This window comes from Trichoplax adhaerens, genomic scaffold (genome assembly GCF_000150275.1).
Source record: "Trichoplax adhaerens TRIADscaffold_6 genomic scaffold, whole genome shotgun sequence".
Classification (NCBI taxonomy): Eukaryota; Metazoa; Placozoa; class Uniplacotomia; order Trichoplacea; family Trichoplacidae; genus Trichoplax; species Trichoplax adhaerens.
Window position 1 is genome coordinate 117,275 of NW_002060948.1, and position 22,187 is coordinate 139,461.

General features: G+C 31.6%; 3 protein-coding genes across 3 annotated transcripts; all 3 read left to right on the plus strand.

Moving 5' to 3' along the window:
• Positions 1–529: 529 nt before the first annotated feature.
• TRIADDRAFT_63982 (uncharacterized protein) lies at positions 530–10,839 on the plus strand (the record flags this gene model as incomplete). Its single annotated transcript, XM_002113124.1, has 21 exons — positions 530–1,224; positions 4,395–4,579; positions 4,739–4,827; positions 4,942–5,062; positions 5,196–5,350; positions 5,441–5,554; positions 5,645–5,767; positions 5,905–5,970; positions 6,606–6,671; positions 6,857–6,981; positions 7,195–7,263; positions 7,520–7,599; positions 7,685–7,815; positions 7,964–8,019; positions 8,133–8,280; positions 8,747–8,820; positions 8,964–9,074; positions 9,250–9,417; positions 10,217–10,357; positions 10,453–10,522; positions 10,696–10,839. 21 exons carry the CDS (start codon positions 530–532, stop codon positions 10,837–10,839), a joined length of 2,931 nt encoding a protein of 976 aa, XP_002113160.1.
• A 3,367-nt stretch (positions 10,840–14,206) lies between these two features.
• TRIADDRAFT_57041 (uncharacterized protein) lies at positions 14,207–16,160 on the plus strand (the record flags this gene model as incomplete). Its single annotated transcript, XM_002113125.1, has 4 exons — positions 14,207–14,847; positions 15,035–15,222; positions 15,800–15,885; positions 16,023–16,160. 4 exons carry the CDS (start codon positions 14,207–14,209, stop codon positions 16,158–16,160), a joined length of 1,053 nt encoding a protein of 350 aa, XP_002113161.1.
• Positions 16,161–16,734: 574 nt separating this feature from the next.
• Positions 16,735–21,906, plus strand: TRIADDRAFT_57042 (uncharacterized protein; the record flags this gene model as incomplete). Its single annotated transcript, XM_002113126.1, has 14 exons — positions 16,735–16,827; positions 16,969–17,088; positions 17,382–17,447; positions 17,591–17,656; positions 17,782–17,972; positions 18,073–18,155; positions 18,297–18,427; positions 19,201–19,256; positions 19,455–19,602; positions 19,773–19,846; positions 20,800–20,967; positions 21,096–21,236; positions 21,352–21,421; positions 21,751–21,906. 14 exons carry the CDS (start codon positions 16,735–16,737, stop codon positions 21,904–21,906), a joined length of 1,563 nt encoding a protein of 520 aa, XP_002113162.1.
• Positions 21,907–22,187: the final 281 nt, after the last annotated feature.

The window sequence follows — 22,187 nt, forward strand, 5'->3', positions numbered from 1 at the left end:
AATCCTACTATAGACTTAAGGTTACGCATATTTGATTAAAACTTTTTATTGTAAGGATTTATTACAAGTACATTTTTTATTGGCGGCTACATCAATTACAGAAGTGCTGAAATAGATTTTAAGTCTGATAATTTACCAATAGTTATCAGTATTGTCTTGGTTATACAATATAGCGGTTTATATATTATACTCGGCGTTTCCATTGCCTAGAAGGGTTCTATTTTCCTTTGATTATCGTCGACTCAATGTGGTCGTGCAATGATTATAACGGCAAGATAGTAACAATCGGATGCAATAAGAGTCTTACGATATTAATTAACTTTGAATAATTATCGGATGATTTTATTGCATAATCAAACGATTTCTGGGCGTGGAACTAATGTTATGTAAATGATGTCAAAAGATTGATACAAGATACACATAAAATAGGTAAAGGTTGATCTTGTGGCGATTAACCTGCCATAAAGCATCGTTTGCTACCACGAGCGGATTGTACCTGAGGAGGTAGTAGTAACGATCGCAAAACAACATGTCGGAAAAACAAGTTCCAGATGTTCAATACAAGGGTAATGGAGAGCAGAAAGGCTTCTTCGTCAGCTATACTCAATTGGCTATTGCGGTAGTTGTTGTTATCGCAATTACTGTTGCAGTTGGCTTGATTGCAGGATTAACTGGCAATGCAGGAAGCGGTAGTCAAGCATCAACAGGTGGAACCACTGTTGCAACAACGATGGCTACCACTAAAGCCGCCGCTACGACAAAAGCAACCGTAGCTAGCACTACCAAAGGCCCAACTGTTAAGCCGACAACCCCAGCACCGCCAAAATATCCTGCTTTGGCTAAAGCTCGTTTACCCACAGATATTAAACCATCCGAATATTATTTTGAGTTAGACGTCGATATGACTACTTTATCATATACTGGCATCAATGTTATCAACTTTACTGTTGTTAATCCAACCAACATAATTGTCGTCCACATCGATGGTATTACTGTGACAGGGACTCCACAAGTTAGTACCGATCGCTACTTTAGTACTGGATTGCAGAATGTTATTGATCAAGGCAGCTACGCCAAAAACAACTATTACTACACCGTCCTTCAGAGTAACCTGCAGGCTGGTGGCGTATATTATGTTCGGTATACCTATAACGCAAAATTATCTAGCGATCGTAGTGGATTTTACAAGTATCAGTACACTAGAGCTTCGGATCGTGCAACTGTGTAAGTATAAAAACTAAAACGATAATGATTCAAATCAACCACTACTATAAGCTATATTTTAAGAGATAATTTACTCAATTATAAGAACAAATGGAGAGGGAGTTAAACTAGCTAGGAAACATAATATCCTACAGGAGAGAATATAACAATTCTTGCTACGAAGATTACTCTACAGACCCCCCTACTATTAACTTGTAAACACTTTATTGATGCTAATTTGTGACGGTAAAGTGATCATACCAGCACACAATATCATTTAAGCTCCCTACTGATTTGATTTATAGTGAAAATGACAGTCTTGAATAATATCATCTTTAGCTATTGATAGAAAATTTTTTAGCAACGCTAGATAAGGCGCGTATCGATGCATGTAAAATCTGGTCACAAATTATGAATTTTAATATAGGCAAATCTAGTTCTTGATAGGTGATTGATGAATACTGCATGTCAAATCATGGTAGCTACTTTACAAATATAGAATGAAAAAACTATTGTTATCACAGGTCTTTTACAGAATAATAGAGATTAAGGAGCGTCGTAACTGCTATGGCTAGGCAAAAAAGTTAGCAAGGAATAAATGCATACATGTACGAGTATGCCCTTATAGTAGGGTCAGTGAATGGAATAAGTTAGTATTTTAGATTACCTTTTAAAACAGCAACTGTTACGGATAAATTATACTATCGAAAAATCAAATTGGAAAGTATTGAAGTAATTTTGGATGATACGAGAACTGAAGAAGATTGCATAATTTTTATCATATTTATATCCCACTGTTCCAATCACTTCAACAGATATTTATGATATCAAAATAGTTTGACTAAAAATTCTCGATAACGCATGTTCATGCCCCTCTCTTATCTTAGCATACCACGATTGAAATGGCTATGCTAGTTTAAAGTTTTAAGTTGAAGTATCTGTTAACTATTTTTTGCAAACAGTGTAGTATTAAGCTAAAAATTGGCTATTATAAATTATAAATTAATGCAATAGTATTCCGATATGATAGTGACTAGCTTAGCATCGTCATTATCTACTAGTGCTACATAATTAGTCACATGATAAAATTAGCATTCCTTAAAAAAGTTTTCAAAATATTACGGTAACATTTACCATAACTTCGATTAATAGCTAACATCGCTGACGTCAGGGCGACTCGAGGATACTCCTTGTCTTATTATCTTTAAAACCTCTTTGTACACCGCGATATAATAGTTTGGGAAAAAATAGCCTATGGACAGATAAATGCGCTTCAGTACGTGCATATACTTTTACATTACAGTATACCCACGTATTTAGATATCATATCCGACTGCCCTGGAATATAGGAAAGAGATTATTAAGTTACGGAAGTATATAGAATGCTTGCTTACAGAAATTATTATGTAATATAAAATTTCCATTGGATTTACATACGATCTCAAATATCTTGCTAATTGTTAATATTAAACTTTACGAATTAAATTGGACGAAGGAATGCTTTTGAAGTAATGGGATATAATAACTAGATCGATCACTGTTGACCGTTATCTTTATTAGCATGATAATAGTGATTGGTACATGAAGTCTCTGTGATATCTTTATTATATTAATATTTTTCTTATATCAAATTATTGTATTGACCGTTACAGTTTATCGCATTGTCATTAATATCGGATGATTCAATGTTCGTATGACCACATTATTTGTGCAAAACGTTTTATTTTCAACCAACGTTAAGAGCTATAATTTCCACGCCTTCTATTGTAAACTAAGTTTACTAAACGGTGACCTATACTTATTTCCTAGTCTTATTTCCGTTAATAGAAACACTATGATTACCCTTATAATTGAGATGAAAAAATAAAAGGGGCAAAATAGCAAAGAACCTACGACGATCATTTCCCGTAAATGAAAAAAATAAAAATATCTCAATTTGAAATTGAGATGTGTAATATCTTAAGAAAAAAGAAAGCTATAACTATCTATACTTTTCCTGATATTTATCGACCCTAACTTGCCGGTATTGATGTTAATATGTATTGAAATGATAGTAAAACTGGTAGTATTAACTACCTTCCTTAGCGGGTTTGACATCACATGTAATAAGTTAAACAACTTGCTTTTGGGTGGGATCGCAATGTCATTATTCCATAATTTAACTTTTCTACGTCTACCTTTATGCAAACAAATTTACGCTCACTGTTCAAATGTTGCTACTGATAGTGCGTGGATGATTTCCTAAAATAAACATACATAGTTCCTTCAGGTTATACGTATCATGATGATTTGATCAATACACACATCATTGAATACTTATTATAGCTAAAGGGCAAATTTAATATCAGCACGATATGCAATCGATATGGATAAACGTGACATTGTCACAGTTTTTTAATGTTGTCAAGAATAAAATAACCTTACTTTTATAAGGAAAATGATCAAAAACATAAAATTCGATATATAGTGGCTAGCAGTTCTTGAAGATTGATTTTCGAGCTGTCCTAGTATAAAATATAGATATTGATGAAATTACTCGCAGTTTATCAGTGCCTAGGAAAAAGTGTTTCTAATCCGTCAATGTTTTGGTACACAAAATACTAAAAAGTACCGATATTGAAACTAAAAGAGCCGTTATATCGTAGTTGAGTTCAGCTACATACACAAGAAAAATCAAAATTTTAATTACTGCAATTAACTATCAAAAGAAAATGTTATTAAATATAATTATAGACAGACTACAATATCTAACAACAGTTTCTACATAATAAAAAGAGATATGGAATAAAATCACCATAAATTTGGGGGCATAAATCTTTAATGTTTACTAAAATTATTGCCAACTTCAAGAAACGGTGAATGAAATCCTTGAAATTGTAAAGATGCTTAAAGGCGCTATCAGTGAACGCCAAAATAATAGTTATGGCCAATTTTAGAAAGTTGTCTGAAACATTTACTTGGTAGAACTGTCAGTGATGTAATGATTCGATAATTTTTCCTTTCCTTAGTTATTCTCTTAGTCATGTACAAAGTGAAAGAGTTTTTGTATCATATCACCAAATTCAAGACAATATGTCTCCGTAACACTTGTAATTCTTATTTAATAATCGATTTGTATGAGCCTGTTGTTATACCGCTTACAATATAGATAAATTGTAAAAATAATAATATCTTGATAATTTGCATGATAGATGGGCTGCAGCAAGTCAATTAGAAGATTTCTACGCAAGAAGAGTTCTTCCATGCTTTGATGAACCCGCAATGAAAGCAACCTTCCAGGCTAATATCACGGTACCCAGCAACTACAGTGCCTTATGGAATACCATGAGAACTGGTGTAACTATGATGGGCGATAAGAAGCGCTTTGAATTTTCTAGTAAGTGTTCTATAACAGTCATATTATGATCAATTGTCGTAATCATTTGATAGTCCTGAAATGAAAGATTTTCTGATTTTGGGCTAACTAAATTACTTCGTTCTACTTTACGGTAATTTAGTCTGCTTTGTTAACTGTATGCGTATATCTATTATTTAGCCAAAACTCCAGTCATGTCCACATACTTAATGGCATTTACTGTTGATGATTTCGTTAACGTCAATGGTACAACTAATCGTAATACAATGGTAAATAGATATTTAATTTGAGATAGAATCCTCTTTATGATATATTATATATATTATAGTCATGTCCTTTCATAATTTTCAATTCAAACATAACAGTTTATTCTTTTTCTGTAGGTTCGCGTATTTTCTCGTCCTGGTATAAAACAATATAGCAATTATGCCCTTGGAGCTGCTATTAACATTACAGAATATTTTGAGAGTCTTTTTGGCCTAAATTACCAAATGGGCAAACAAGGTAATGGCCTTGATTCTATCAAGAATTTAATTTAATTTAATTACTATATTACGACTAATGTAGACAGCTGCAGTAAAATTGCCCAAAAATTTGACGAATCTTATTCCATTATATTATTGATAAAACCCTATAGATCATGTCGCAGTTCCTGTTTTTGCTGCCGGTGCTATGGAAAATTGGGGTCTTATTTTATACCGTGAGGAATTATTAAGCTACGATCCCTACTACATTAACTCCAACGGTCTAGAATCGATTGTTACCGTCATTTCTCACGAATTGGCTCATATGGTAAGTCCATCCAAAACTGACCTGTCAAAATGTACTTTGAATTTATTTATTTGGCTATATCCTTACATTGATAATCTATCATTCATTTAGTGGTTTGGTAACTTGGCTACTTTACAATGGTGGAATCATTTGTGGTTAAATGAAGCCTTTGCCAACTTTTTCCAGAATTTTGGTGCTGCTCCTTATGAACCAGGCCTGTTCTTAGTAAGTCTATAAGATTTGCACACATTTATTGGCTAGAATTGTATCAATGGCCACGATTAATTTATTGCTATCTGTAATCGTTATTATTAGATGCAGCAATTTGTTCTGGATAGCGTACAGAGCGGTTTGTCAACTGATTCCTCTCCAACCTCTCATCCAATTGTTCCACCTTCCGCATATGGTCCGTTCTTTGATAGAATCACTTATCAGAAGGTATTACTAGCGATAATAAAGTGTTATAAGCTAAATTTTAAAATTTCATTGATAAAGGCGCAATAAGGAATATCATACTATTCGTCTTATTTCGATCTGTTAGCTTAAAAAATCTCTTCCATTTATTACAATTATAGGGAGGTTCTGTTTTACGTATGTTCCGCGATTATCTTGGTCATGATAACTTTTTCACCGGATTAAGGGTATGCAAATTTAGATTACGTATATTAGCTATAATTATTTATAATACCGCACTCTTCTCTTAGTAAGGTATTTCATTCATTGTTGTATAGCAAATCATTTTCATTTCAAGACTACCTGACGATTAGCTGTTATTACGATTACATTAATACGAAATAGGGTGATATATTGCGGAGAATTTTAAGGAATTAATAACAATGATGATGACTGATTTGGTGTCATCTTATAACGATAATTTAATAGTCTGTGAAAATATTTATTTCTGTGGCTACGATTGTATCAGTTAAAAGCTTGTAGAAAGGTCAACGGAAACTTTCAATAAGGAGTTTGGCTAATAATACTGATTAATGCAGTGATTTCGAAAATCTAGAATCATTACTTAACTTTCCCTATTTGCAATGATATTTGTCCCTTTGATTGTCGGTACATTGTTAAAAAATGTGGATGATCCCACGTTGCATTAGGAATTTTGATGAATAATCGGTATAGCGACGACAAGCTCAATGTTCCTAAAACACTTAATTAGCTGGGAAAGATATTCTGTAATCTATAAATCAGTTGCTTAGTTTGCGTGTGCAAGCTAGTTGTGAAGTAACATAGTTTCACGGAAGATAACAATTTTTATTCTATTCACTAGGGCTATTTGAACGATTACTCGTACAGTAATGCCGATACCGTACAACTGTTTGCCTCATTGACTAAAGTAAGTGAGCATAACTTTAATTGTAATTTTGCGTCTATAAATGAAAGATAAAGATGATAGTCATAAGTTGCTGCTACACTTATGGCTCATAAACACTAGCAATGAAATCAATATAAAAACTTTCATCTATAATACAATATCTACGATGATTAATGCAATATCTGTTTCACTCAATATTAATTTAGGCTGTTGCTCAAAATCCATTTAATATCAGCGAATTTTTGGGCCCATGGGTTTACCAGATGGGTTACCCAGTGGTTAATGTAACTCGAGATACACAGAACAATCAAGGTGTTATGACTCAACAAAGGTAACGTGTAGTTCTTGAACTATCTATATTCTATAATGTTGATAAGAATATGATTTACTAATATGATGATATCATTCCTGAAGCAATCTTGTCCGTTAAAATAATTCTGTTATGGTTATAGTAATCTGCCTTTACTGAAAGTATTTTATAATAGCTTAGTTCAAATTTAAAAAATTTTCCTCTTCTAAAATCATTTGCATCGATTCATAACAGATATCTTAATAACAAGGACGCAAATCCAAGTCAGGAAGGAACTGGATCTCCATATGTGTCACCATACCAGTAAGTAATAATTATCTGCTATATCTGTAAATTGTAGGACATTTTCATAGAGTTAATCCTAGGGATATAGTAAATTATTTAAAAAGCAATTATAATCTTCTTGAGTTTGTGCGATCTCAATCTAATTTCATAAGGAATTTCCAATTAGGAAGAAATAGATAACACTAATATATTAATTGATTTTTGATATGAAGCATCTGAAATCTATTTATGATAAAAATTAATTCATATTATTGATAATTATTTCCCTTGACAGATACAAATGGACAATCCCAGTAAACTATTATGATCAAGCATCATCTAATGTCAGACGAGTTGTCTTTGGAATGAATGATGGTAAAGCCTATATACTGAACAGTTCTATTGAGGAAGTAAACTGTTCATAGATCAACATTTCTAACATTGGTATTTGATTATATAGCTCAAGCTGTTGTTCCTTGGCCTGCAAATAGCTGGATCAAATTGAATGCTAACCAAATGGGATTCTATCGTGTTATGTATCCAATCGATAACTGGAATCGTCTAGCTACTGCTTTGCAAAGTAATCTAAATGTAAGTGCAGTAATTAATAAACTAAAATTTTAATGGCCAATATTATATTCGTATAATGACAGCTTCGTTTATGCCCCCGAAATCGAAAAATATTATATCCTAGCATATTAATCTCCTGTAATCGTATCTCTTTCTAAAATAATTATAGGTGTTGCTGAATACAGACAGAGCTAATCTGTTAGATGATGCTTTCACTTTTGCTTTGTACGTATAACTTATCAACAGCCTTGAAAATGCACGATTTTCATAATCTTAAAGAGTACGCTTTAAATATCATAATTACTAACATTATGTATCTTCCAACCCGATTCTATTAGGACTAAGCGCCTCGATATTACTGTACCTTTAAGTCTTACCAAGTATATGTCAAATGAGGTCGACCATCTGCCATGGACCGTTGTTTCCAATAACTTTTTCAACTTTCGGTTACGACTTTCCAACAGACAGTCTTTCCAACATTTTGTGGTAGGTTTTCCAATGAATATTGTGATAGCAGTAAAATGTTAGATGTATTTTATTGTTAGTATATTTTCCTATAGAATAAAAAGTGATTGATATTAGCAATAAATTTATAAGCTTAGCTATCGGATATTTATTTAAATTATGAGTCTGCTTATTGCTTTTACTTATTAAGCTTGCGATAGAATTCAGTTACAGGACGTAGTATAATTATGAGAACATAGTTTGCCATGGTTATAGTTACATGTAGATTTAATTGACTTATATTGTTGATCACTTGTAAGCTGGGCTGAAATCTGAATTAGAATGGCGCTGCTACATTAACTCACGAAGGATGTTAGGAGTAATCAATTGTAGATATCAGACATTAGTATTAACTTTGTATGATGCCAGACATGTATATGATATTGTAATGATCTACTAATGTTAAAAGATTAATGGTTATATTCTATTGTGATACTTTTTATAACAGAAATATAATTTAAAGATCTCTGGTCCTCCAGCCGATAGACTCCAATTTTTGGATACCGGAGGCTTCATGGAAAAGTAAGTATGAAAATAAGGAGGAGATATGTAGCAGATATTCCTAGTTAACTTTTACAAGTGTTGTCAAATTACTAATATAATCATCGTTGCCAACAAGCTTCTTTTGCATTAACCCAATTAATATTTATTATCACTTCATTTAGGAGCGCTCGATACACAGTTTTGAACACTGCCTGTGGTGCTGGTTATGTTCCATGCATTAATAATGCTAGCGCTATATTAGCAAAATACATGATGAATAAAGTGGCTAACAAGTTAGTTCTATTTCTTTTCATTTCTTTTTAATTACATATGCAATATACCCATATGCACTAATTTACCCGAAGATCAATAGTATTTGATACTTTGATTACTTTGTAAGATGTATTAGAGATACACCTATAAGATGAGATCTGTGATTTTTAAATCAGTTTACTTCTAATCGTATAGTGTTCCAGCCACATACAGAACCATCGTCTTTAGATATGGTATTGCCTATGGTGGTGTTGCAGAATGGGATGCTCTCTATAATGAGATGAGACAATCATTGGATATTACTGATAGAGGACGAATCTTAAATGCCTTATCCTATGCTCGTCAACCATGGATTTTGAGAAGGTCAATAATCAAATCCTGCTATCTAAACCGTTCTAATTTTAATCAATTTACAATATCCTTTCACGATGGCATTTATGAGAATGTATTCTATTTTGACATTAAGCAACATTAAATTTACTAATAGTTAAGGATCATAGTAAATTTGTGATCATTCTGATAAATGCAATAGTGGATCAATTCGAATCCAAACGTATGATGTTCGTATACAATATTATTCTTGAGATGGCGTTGCAGTATGGCACTGATCTGTGTCAATGACCGAGGATATTTTGATGTGCTTAATTAGCGTTGTTTTAGAGTATCAAGAATATTGAAATATAAATCTATGCTATAGCTATTAGAAGAACAGCAAGCATTACATCACAATTTCATGAAGATTAATTAATATTTATAGTATCCATTTATGATGGTATTTTCGAGATGGCATTCTATTTCGAAATTCAGTAACATTAGATTTACTAATAGTTCAGGATCATAGTGAAATTACGACCATTCTGTTAAATGTAATATTAGATCAATTCGTAATCTAAATGTATGATATTCGCGTACAATATTATTCTAGAGAAGGAGTTGTAGCATGGTTTTGATTTGTATCAAATGATTGAAGATACTATTGATTCACTTAATGAGCTTTGTTTTGGAGCGTCAAAAATATTGAAATATAAACCTACATTATAGCTATTAGAAGAGTCGTGAGAATTATCACAGTTTCGTAGAGATTAATACCCTAAAAAAATGAGTTAGTAAAAACACTTTGGCTAGGAATAGCAGAATAATCCTTTTACTAATTTCTTTACAGATTCTTGAATTATTCCATGGATCCAACCAAGATTTCTGCCTCATCTACTTTCACTGTCTTTACCTTTGTCAGTCGTAATCCTGTTGGACGCTATCTTGCTTGGGATTATTTCCGTGAAAATCAAGCTTTCATCAAGCAAAGGTAATAAGTTACTAAAGTTTATATTCAATGCGATCATATATCCTAATTTGTTATCAAGGCATTAATAACTTACGCTCTCTTTTGACTCCATTCAGGTATGGATCAACAAGAACTTTATTAAGTATTGTCACCCAATACTTTAATGATCAATTCAGGCTAGACGAGGTAAGTTTTCTGATATGAATCATTGATCTAATCAATGTTAATTTGACATAAAGCCGATCTATGACGAAAATTCTTTAATTCAGTCATGCTACAAGAATAATATAGGCCATTCAGCGATCGGTGCAACCTTCTCTAATTCTATGTTTCCAAATCATTTCCTATAATATCTCTAGGTCAGGAAATATATTGCTGCCTATCCGGAAACAACATTAGCCGCTAAAGCTACAGAAAATGGCATCATTGCTCGTATCCAAAACAATATGCGATACTTGACTGATTTCGAGTCAAAAATGAGTACTTGGTTTTCACAAAATTAAGATGGCAATGTGATTAATAAAAAGGAAACAGTGAATAATCGATCATTTTCACTAGTAACACTAATAATATAAATGGTAGATTAAATTAAAAGTTTTACTTAGTATCAAGCGGGCCATCATTTAAAAATGCTGTAGAAAATAGAGTGTTTGGTAATATATTGATAATTTTAAATATTTTATGTTAGCTTATTGGGCGACTTCATCAGTATTGATCTAAGCTTATGCACCGCATAACTATTATATTTTGCCAATATGCAATTTGCAGTCTTCTCTATAGTCAAGGCGAGCTACAATAATCAATTCTAGCAATGATATGCTGAAATCGGTACTAAGACTTCATGGTGTAATGTTATTTTAGTTTAACTTTTAATCACGGCAATATTCAAGTATTGATCATGATAAAATAGCAAATGGATTGTTTAAGAATAGTTCAGCTCATTTTTTATTTGGTATGATTTCCAAACCTAGACCATAAGATGTTAGTTAACCGTAGTACCTCTTTCGCTAGATTCGGTTATTTGCAATGATGAAAACTCGGTTGTACCACAATTTCATCGTTGTTGTCGGTAATTGTTGTATTTTTACCCCATCGATTGTAGGAATAAAATGATCTTTTAGAGCTAAAAATACAGGGTGTTGGTTTCTTATTCTTCTTTATTTCTTCAAAATAACACTAATATATCACAAGACATAGCGCCAAAGCTAATTGCTTTAAACATGAGTAGATAATTATCTCACTATCAGATTACTAACTATCTTACTGTATTAGCTACTTTTTCTCCCTCATTTCCTCAAAATAGCACTACTATATCACTAAGATCAATTACCTTTAACATGAACAGATGATTTTATTTCACTATCGGATATCTGATGCTGTAGTTGAAGATTAACAGTGATCGTATGATTTATAGTTTTGTAAAGAAATTCAATCTAATAAGCAATAAGATGGAATCAAAGCATGAAGTTATTCAATGATTATAAAATTGACTATATTGAAATATACCATCCTAAAAAATGATGATTCACTAAATTTAATGAGGTGCTGCTAACTAATTTTAGGAGTGCTATAGGGATGTCCAGGATGGACTTATTGATTGCTTATTATAATATTGCTTATTAGTATACGATCAATTAGCCGACGAGTTAACTTTAAAATACAGCGGTCAGACATGAACTACTGAGCTTAATTATCTTAAAACCGATGCTATCAAATGCAAATAGTATGGCGATATTGAAGTTATAATAGTAGTAAAATATTGATGATGCATCATAAGCCATGACTGCAAGCCTTAGCATAGAAATTTAAAATCTTTCGCATTCAGCGAGTAAATGAATTGTTTATTATTCGCAAATAGTCATCAACCTATCGATCTAACGATAATAGAAATCTTTAAAATGATTCGAGAATCGAGAAAAAATAACCGGTATTCTATTCTTTTAAGGTATTAAACTAAATAGAGCAACAATTATGTAATATTATAGCCTCGCTTGACATGTGATAAAGTAAGAAGTGAAAGATTCAATTTAGCCGTAAGTAAGATCAGTTTTAGTGATGTCGAAAGTGAAGAATAATAAATGTACTCGCAATTAATAAAATATTAGCGAACCTTAATTATAATCTGTAAAGCATAGGCTAGAACGGAAGTAATGCTATAAATGAAATACTACTTTTCTGTTACGTAGCTAATGGAAATTTGGAATAGTAGATTAGTGTCTGCTTTTTAAGTATAAATTAAGCAACAGTAATAAACTTTTAATTCGATTTAAGAAAGGAAAGAATAGGATCATTCAGTGTAAGAAACTAGAGAGATCTCTTGATTAGCTATAGCAAATTGAGTATTTACATATCACATTGATGCTTAAATTATCAATGTTACTGCTGCTTGCTCCTATAGTAGCCTATAGAAGGGCTCTATCTAATAGGTGTTTTCTCAACTGGGCTTGTTAAATGTTAATTAGATAGAACTTTATTTAAAACAGTAACGACGGCATGAAAACTGTATAGAGTTGATGGAGAAGCTGTTTAAATAGGACGGAACGTGTCGTTACCCAAATGGAAAAATGTACTTAAATAAATGAAGAATAGCGGTCGAGTAGTGCATTTCAGTTAGACAAAGCTATAATAAAATGACTGTTACTAAATTATATATAATCTACTAGTATAGCAATTAAGAATATTGGAAATAACTAGCTGTATCAGTTCTTTCGTGCACAAACTTCAAATAATTCAGGTACCGGTATCAATTACTTTGAAATGAAATTGGCACAAAAGCAATCGTTAAAAACTATTAACACCTAAAAGATTTCTTTACAATGAATTAAACATATCGTTTTACAGTAAGTTTCCTATTGTCATTTAAAAATCAACTAAAAGTTAATTGCCCATGCGATTAATTAAATAAGAATCATAGCGTTAATTGAAAGTTTTTACATGATATAAATAGCTTAATAGACAATTTTATCTACCGATACTGAAATTTAATAGTCTACAAACGCAGAAAAATATGGAAATGATTTGTTATAAATTGTGCAATTAAAAATTAGCCAGATTAAAATATAATTCAAGAGCAATTGAAAAGTCCTTCATAATTGGCTCAACTAATACAGGAGTTCTCGATAAATTAATTATTAAAAGCTTATGCTCCAATTCATGCTAAAGTGAACAGTATTGGTTGTGAATTGAAAGAATAGCAACATCCTAGAATAGATAGATTTATAAGTGGACACTTATCAGTCAACATCCACCATTTACGTTGAAAATCAATGTACTATAAGTTAGGAGAATAAATTTAAGTGATAATTAAAGTAGAAATTGGCAATTCTGACAATGATAAATTAGAAGAGTAAATTTATAACGTTGATCGACCGATATCTTGATTTATATGTGGCAAGAATGAACGGTAGGACTTGCCCTAAGGCGTTCTAGTCATAATAGGTGTTCATACGAGTATAGTAGCTCTAAAGGCGGACCGATTGAATTTGTAACATATGAATTGACTAGACACCTGATCAAACAGTTCATTAATTATGCTTATTAAGAGTATAATTGATTATTTGATTGCGTAAACTATATAACGAAAAACTCTACACTTATATTAAAAATAAGTATTGTTCATCGCGTTTACTTTGATCACTGCTGAATTTACGACAAATAAAAATTAAAATTGCTACTATGCAACCTGGAATAATGTCAATTTTTAACCAAACGGTTTAATAATTTCCATGATCATGTTGACATAAGCCATTGTTGGCCTGGCTTAGTTATAGAATCAATTCGGTATATATAAATTGGTTAACTTAATATCGTAAATTATTGTCATTCTTCCTTGCTGATGGGGGGTGTGCGTGAAAGTAGTTGAAGTTGATCATGTCTGAAAAGAATCATCCTTCATATCATGAAAATGATCATGCTGAGAAACAAAATGGCATATATTGCAGTCTTGTTAATTTGGTTACTTTTATTGCAGTTTGTGTCATCCTTATCGTTACAGTTGGCCTGATTACAGGATTAATAAGTCATCGAATTATAGTCAAATCAACACCTATATCCTCTACCGTTAGGCATACAACTCCTACCATGATACCTACAACACTAACAGGACCTAAATATAGTCAGTTAAGTAATCCACGCTTACCAAATACCGTTCGACCGTTGAATTATACATTCCAACTTGATCTCGATATGAATCAATTCAAGATTAATGGTATTAATGTCATTGAAATTAATGTTACGTCTACGACGAATATCATTCTTGTCCATGCTGATGGGCTAACCATGTTGGCAGCGCCACAAGTGGCTAACCATGCTAATTTCAACACAAATTCTACAAATTTTGTAGTCGCTGATCATGGCACTTATGCCAAGAATAGTTATTACTACGTGGTATTACGAGAGAATTTAGCTATTGGAGTATATTATATCAAGTTTAATTATGTTGCAGCTATATCTTCCGGTCTTTTTGGACTTTACAAATATCAGTATACAAGAGCTTTCGATCATGAAGTCATGTAAGTGATTGGAATCCTAATAATTTCAATTCCTAATACGATAGATTGACTACCAATTCTAATCCAATCGATATTCTAATTGTAGCAGATATTTTATTCTGCTATAATCAATATATTCCATTTCTATCTTGATTTTTAATTTGAAATATTATGGGCGTCTTGAATGATATGTGACCGCACATGATAGCTGGGGTATAGCTAGCCAACTTGAGGCCTCCTATGCAAGGCAAGTTTTGCCATGCTTTGATGAACCAGCATTAAAAGCAAGATTTACTGCAACTATCATTATACCCAATAATTATACAACACGATGGAATATGCCTCTACTGAAGAAGGAAGCTATGGCTAACAATAAGAATCGCTACCAGTTTGGCAGTATGTGCTACTTATAAATAGTTACTTGAATTAGTCTAGAACGACAGCAGCATGAGATATTATTGACCACATTTAAGCTATTTAGAAGTGATATAATACATTAACTCTTTCAAATCTATACTTTTTATATTTTAGCTACAGTTACTAGATCTACTTTTAACTGGAATAACCATTTAAAATGATCTTTCTGCCGTAATTTATTCTGCTATTGGTAAATAAGTGAATTCTTCTTAGAGCTTTTGATATGCTAATATCATTGCGAATAATTACTATATTTACTCTAACGAAGATTACAATCATGAATCATTTTTTGCTGCAATTTATTTTGATTTTACGAAAAAATCATCTTATCTTAGTGGCCTTCACTACCTTACCTACTTTAATTAGGAGAATGATATACAAGAGGAATATTTCCTAATGTAGTTCGCAATATTTTAACTGATCCATTGATTTCATTCAAGCAACTTTGGTCATACCAACACATTTGCTGGCATTTACCATATTTACTCGTCTGAAATATTCACGTAAAATAATGATTTCATTATCTTAAATTAATACATTAACTATTTAATTTCAGCAACACTGGTTATGTCGACATATTTGCTGGCATTTACCGTTGACAATTTTGACTTTGTAGAAGGCAGAACTGCACGTAATACTCGAGTAAGAAAACTTCATTACGATTGCATTTCTATTAGATTAAGAATAAATGTATAATTTCAAGCTAATTTGATGTTCTTTTTCGAAAATGAGTATATTTATCACCTTAATTAATAGCCATCTTTTCTTAACATTAAAAGATTAGGGTATATGCTCGCGAATCGGTCAAAAACGATACTTACTTCGCCTTAGGAGTTGCCACAAATATGACGGAATTCTTTGAAAATTTACTAGCTATTCCATACCCTTTGCCTAAACAAGGTGCTGGATTATCCTAACTTAATAGTTTTATAAAGAGATCATCTTGCAATTGCTAGATAATTTAGCATCCAAGCCATTATTGACTTTTTAGAAATCCTGATAGTGATTAAAATATTAATACTAATGTTGAATTGAATTAATATCAACAAGCATGTGTTCGAGATAGTTATACATATGTTAAGCATAGGGATAATGGATGTTTTTAACGAATACAGACCATGTCGCTATTCCTGCATTTTCGTTTACTGGTATGGAAAATTGGGGGTTATGTCTTTATCGGGAGCAATTTATAATTTATAATTACTATTTGACGACGTTAACTTTCAAAAGAGCGATTGCAACGACCATTACTAACGAAATAGCTCATATGGTAATTGAATATTACACTATTCTAATTAAATCTATTTCGCAATATTAGTAATCTTTAGATGTATATATTTGTAATAACAATACGTTTATGTTATACACATCTAATAATTTAATAATTTAAAATTATTAGTAATGTAAATGCATGATAGAATCGTTCAGTGTTGCTTATCTTTCTTTCGTTTTACGCTTTTTTAAATCTAGTGGTTTGGTAATTTGGTGACAATGACATTTTGGAATCATTTATGGACCAAGGAAGGAATGGCTACATTCTTGTCCTCTTACGCTGCTAATACTTACTTACCATCTATGAAATTGGTTAGAATGAATTTTTTGTTATCATTGATTAGTCTATTCTGAGATATCCAAGGATAATTTTAACTATCTTTGCTACAAAATGTTATTTTATAAAATAAAATCTTAATTTTCTGGTGTTGACGATTAATAATCTATGTGTAGATGGAATTCTTTACTGTTGATGAACTACGAAATGGTCTTGTTATTGACTCTTCTGCTTCTCATCCCCTTGTGCCTCCTGCTCAATATGGCCCTTTCTTTGATGTAATAACATACTCAAAGGTATTTACAAGAGAATATAATGTACAATCTCTCCGTAGACTTTGCCGATAATATTAAGTTGGCTTGTGCTATCATACAGTTCATTTAGAATATTTTCAATGGTAATGTCTTACTAAATTACCTTGCCAATGGTTAAAAAGTAAAGAAAAAACTAATTTCTTGCACCAAACTCTTACAATAGATCTTTATTCATAATTAAATTTACTTACCAATGCAAAACGCCTTGTGTTTAGGAATAAAATTAAAATTTCAGACTAAAATATGGTAATTCTTTTCCATTTTGTTTTGGCAAGGGTGGTTCAATTTTTCGTATGATACATAATTATGTGGGAAACGACGATTTCGTAGCCAGTTTAAAGGTTTGTAATATGGCAGCTTTTGCTATCTTCTAGATAATTTCATGTAAATTCGTTTATTATTAGCTGTTATTAAATCTCGATATTTCATTATTAATCTTATCGGAAATTGTATGCTCATTCTGTTTATTTCTGATCTGATCTAGCATTACTTAACCAAGTTCAGCTATAAAACAGCTATTACAGAGCAACTTTTTGCTGTTATGACTACGGTTAGATGATTTTTCAAATCTAAATATTAACAAGTAACGAAGTTCTTCGCTTTCTAGTTATAATCGTTCACTATGTAACACGAAAGAATAACAAATTCAATTTGAATATCATTAACCGTTGCTAGACTATCAACAAGTTTAATGTCAGTAATTATTTCGACTGTTGGGTCTATCAAATGGGTTATCCATTGGTCACAGTAACACGCGATTCAAGCAATACTAATGGCGGAATAGTCAATCAGGCTCGGTACTTGTCCAACACGAATGCTAACCCTTCAGTTGATAATCCTACATCTCCGTACAAATCAACATGTGGGTGAGTAAATTAAAGTTTTTATATTTGTCATGGGTGATCTAGTTGTTCTACGGTATCTTATGGGTAATTAATGTTATTGACGTAAATATATTTTCTTTAGCTATAAATGGAATATTCCCATCACTTATGTAACAAGTAATAACCCTACAACTACAATGAAAGCGAATTTTTACAAAAATACCAGTTAGTATTACAATAATATCAAAATTAAGCTGTACAACTGTTAGTTAATCGTTTGTCTACTGGTATATGGTTAAGGAATTTTATAAATTTTTCTAATAAAATAAATACATCAGTTATAGTTATACTGTCCAACTCTGTTAGGCAATCTCCAAATATCTTGGCCGAATAATACCTGGATTAAAGCTAATATTGATCAGATTGGTTTTTATCGTGTAAACTATGATTTATCCAACTGGGATGCGCTAGCGACTGCTTTACAAATAGATCATTCCGTAAGGGTTTCTAAGATAAATTTATATATGGATGAGAATCGCCTTTACGATACGATATTTAATAAAGTAATGTGATAATACTCGATCACGAATATTCCAAATTGTAGAAAATTAGAACTTTATTAGATCTAATACAAAGACTAGCTACACACAGCTCTATTCTAGCCGAATACGACTACTGAAAGACTTCTAGAAAGAACAATAAGATAATCTAATGTCTCCTACTTTTATACTCTCCGTAGCCTTCGCAGCTACAATCAGCATAGCAGCATTCTACTATAATTTACACTTAGTCAAATTATTATTAGTAACAATATTTTACTGCGGACCATCATTAATCGGATATAAAAACAACTACAGTATTTCCGTAGATATTATTCTTAGTAGGCAAAGTACGGGAAACTAAGCATATCCTAATATAAGAATTACAGTTCTATTTTTACTTCAAGCCTTAATAGTAACTTAATGACACCTTACCATATATAGTCATCTGTACTGTAGCATAGAATCTACCATTACAGTCCATAGTAGTGAACTACTAAATACGTCTTAAGATAAATATAGAAAGTTGCGCTTCCGTACATCTTACTAAACATAGCTAATAGTCTACAATCACAATACTAAGTTTCGTTATAAGTAATTACTCAATTCTAGCTAATATATTTTAGTCATGTGCAAGCCATTACAATTAGACGTAATTGTGTAGAATATTTGCAAAAAAATTAAAATTCTACAGTTAATTATTATTTGCGACTACAAATATTTATTTTTAGGTATTATCCAATTTAGATATTGCTAGCTTATTGGATGATGCTTTCCAGTTTGCGGCGTAAGATAATTAAACTTTTATACGGCAAAATTTTCGCAAAATGCAGAATAGCATCAGTAGTAGAATCGTACTCACGTATATTCTAGACTTACAGCTATTTAAAATATATTATTTTTTATTACTTTACTGTTACTCGCAAGTTAATTGTTAATAGTTCGTTTGATGATGTACACGTAATGCTTCAATTTATCACTTTAGAAATGATATGGTTGATTATATGGCTCCTCTTAATTTGACCAAGTACTTAAGCAAAGAAATAGATTTCTTACCTTGGCATACGGCTAACAAGCATCTAGATACTATAGGTGGGCGCCTCGCTGGTAGTAGCTATTATCAAGACTATATTGTAAGTTTACCTGATGATTTATCCTTTTCCTGAGCATAGAACAATCGAAAAAATATTGCTCATGAAAGGTTATCTGGTATAAAGTATTACCTTGACTAACTACCAAGCTGATAACTAATATGGCCTATAAAGTAATCTGAAGTTTACGATTATCTTCGCTAATTTATTAGCAATATCACCTCCAAATTTTAAAACCAGCTGTTGATACATTAGGAGTGATAGACATTGGCACTGATATCGAAAAGTAAGTTATTAGCTTCAACTTGATTGAGATCATAGTGCATAATTAAACTGAAGTTTACCAGAGGAATATATATTTATAATGATCAATTAAATATTAAATGAAAATATTTATTCGTTGCGACATATTAAAGGCATCACTGTTAGTGATGCTATAGCATACGCTAGGACTAATATATGTTTCGAACTAGAATGATTGCAAGAAGGTTGCCTTACCTACTGCGATTTTTTTTAAATGTATATCTAACAATATCTAGACCATTTCGATATCTTGGTTCTTGCCACATATTTACAGTAATCATTGGAATATTATAGCATATTGCTAGTAATAATTTTACAATGATGGTAATAGGACACTTAATACAATGCTGTGTTGGTATGGGAAGCACGATCCAAGCACCGTAATTGTAGTGCCAAAATTTTTATTATTTGATAAAGAAACTATTCATTATGTACCGGAGTAAACGTAGATAAATTGTTGTAATTATGCGATAATTATAGCATAGAAATATTGCAGTACGTTCCTAATAATAATTAATTAATATAAAAAAACTACTGAGACCCATAGCTTTGTTTTAATTCCATAGAGTAAGTTTAATCTGAAGCATTCAACTTAGAATACATTATATATGAAGTTATAATCAGATAAAAGACATACAGTAAAATTTCATATGCATCTTTTACTATTTATAACAAACTATTGTTCAGTGCTATAATAATTATAATGGAATCAATTAAGCTATCATAATTTTGCTCTAATGATATAGAGAAGCTCGGTCTGAGGTACTCAAGTCGGCATGTACCCTCGGCAATACAGCATGCATAGTTAATACAAGCCGTATGTTCTACGCATATATGCAAGATCCCATCAGAAATAAGTAATTAACTTTTCATGTGGTGTTCACTCATTATCTGGTTGATAGTATTACCTGAAACTAAATTTCTTCGTTGATTTAGAATACCAGGTAGTCTAAGAGAGGTTGCATTCAGGACTGGAATAGAATATGGAAGTGTGCAAGAGTGGGATTTCGTATATAATATTTACAGAACAACTTTAATTCCAACGGAAAGATCTAGCGCATTTTATGCCATGTCTTTTCCTCGCGATCCATATATTATCAATCGGTATATTGATTATACCATTCCCGTATTATTTAATTTCCGCTTTTCTGCTTTAGAAAAATATTCTCCGATGAAATTGAACTAGCTCAGCACTATTTTTATTACAAATTAATGCTTTCATATTATTTTAGCTATCTACAATTTGCAACCGATCCAACAAAAATAGATCCAAGTAATTCTATGACCGTCTTCGTTTTTCTCACTTTTAATCCTGTTGGTAGAGATTTAGTATGGGAATATGTTCGCCAAAATACAGGCTATTTTATGAATAGGTTGTTATATTATAAATATACGGGATTAAAAATCAACTAATCTTGTAAATTGATAAGAGTAATCTTCCAAAATAATTCCAAGACGCTAAAACAATATCAATCCGTCCCTCTACAGATTCAAATCTACGAGGCCAATTGTCAATATTGCTAGCAGACGCTTAAATAGTCAATTTCGGTTAAACCAGGTAATGTTATATTTGCATAATAATTTACCTATACGAGTATTACTGTATAACCCAAAGCCGCTTTATAGTCACTACAAATTGCTGTTACCACAGCTAATTGATCAACTTTTAACTCTGCTAAGCTAGTCACATCTCTATAATTGGTATCTATGATGCTACTGATGTCCTATAGTCTGCTATAACAGATTTGATATAACAAGGGCGATATTACTTCTCTATTTCACTTTTGAACATTCGCCTGATACTCAATGTAGATCTAGTGACTATTTATCGTACTTTATTTATTTATTTTGTTAGACCATTAAAAATGTTATCGTAATTTGTCGCAGGTAAAACAATTTTTTAAGGATCATCCAGAGTCAGGGCCAAATGCAGCAGCATCTGAAGCTCAAACTATAGCTGCAATCAATGCCAATATCAAGTACTTAAATAAATATGGAAAAACGTTTTCGACATGGTTTAAGCAAAATATTAAGATGGATTAGATAATAATACAAATTTTCACCAGTAGTTCATTTCAATTTCATGCCAGCATATTATAAATACTTGTCAATGCTTCTTGCTAGTTATAATTTGGAGCAAAAGCTATAATGTTGATGAATTTATTAGACAAATACTAATAATTAAGGATTAAAAGATAGAGATACGGGTATATGGTTGCTTAATTTAATTGTAAAGGTTTCTCATAGTCGTAATTACTGTATTCATTAAAAATTTGTTGTGTTAAAAGCTTTTTGTCATACTTTATGAAGAAGAAATGATCAAA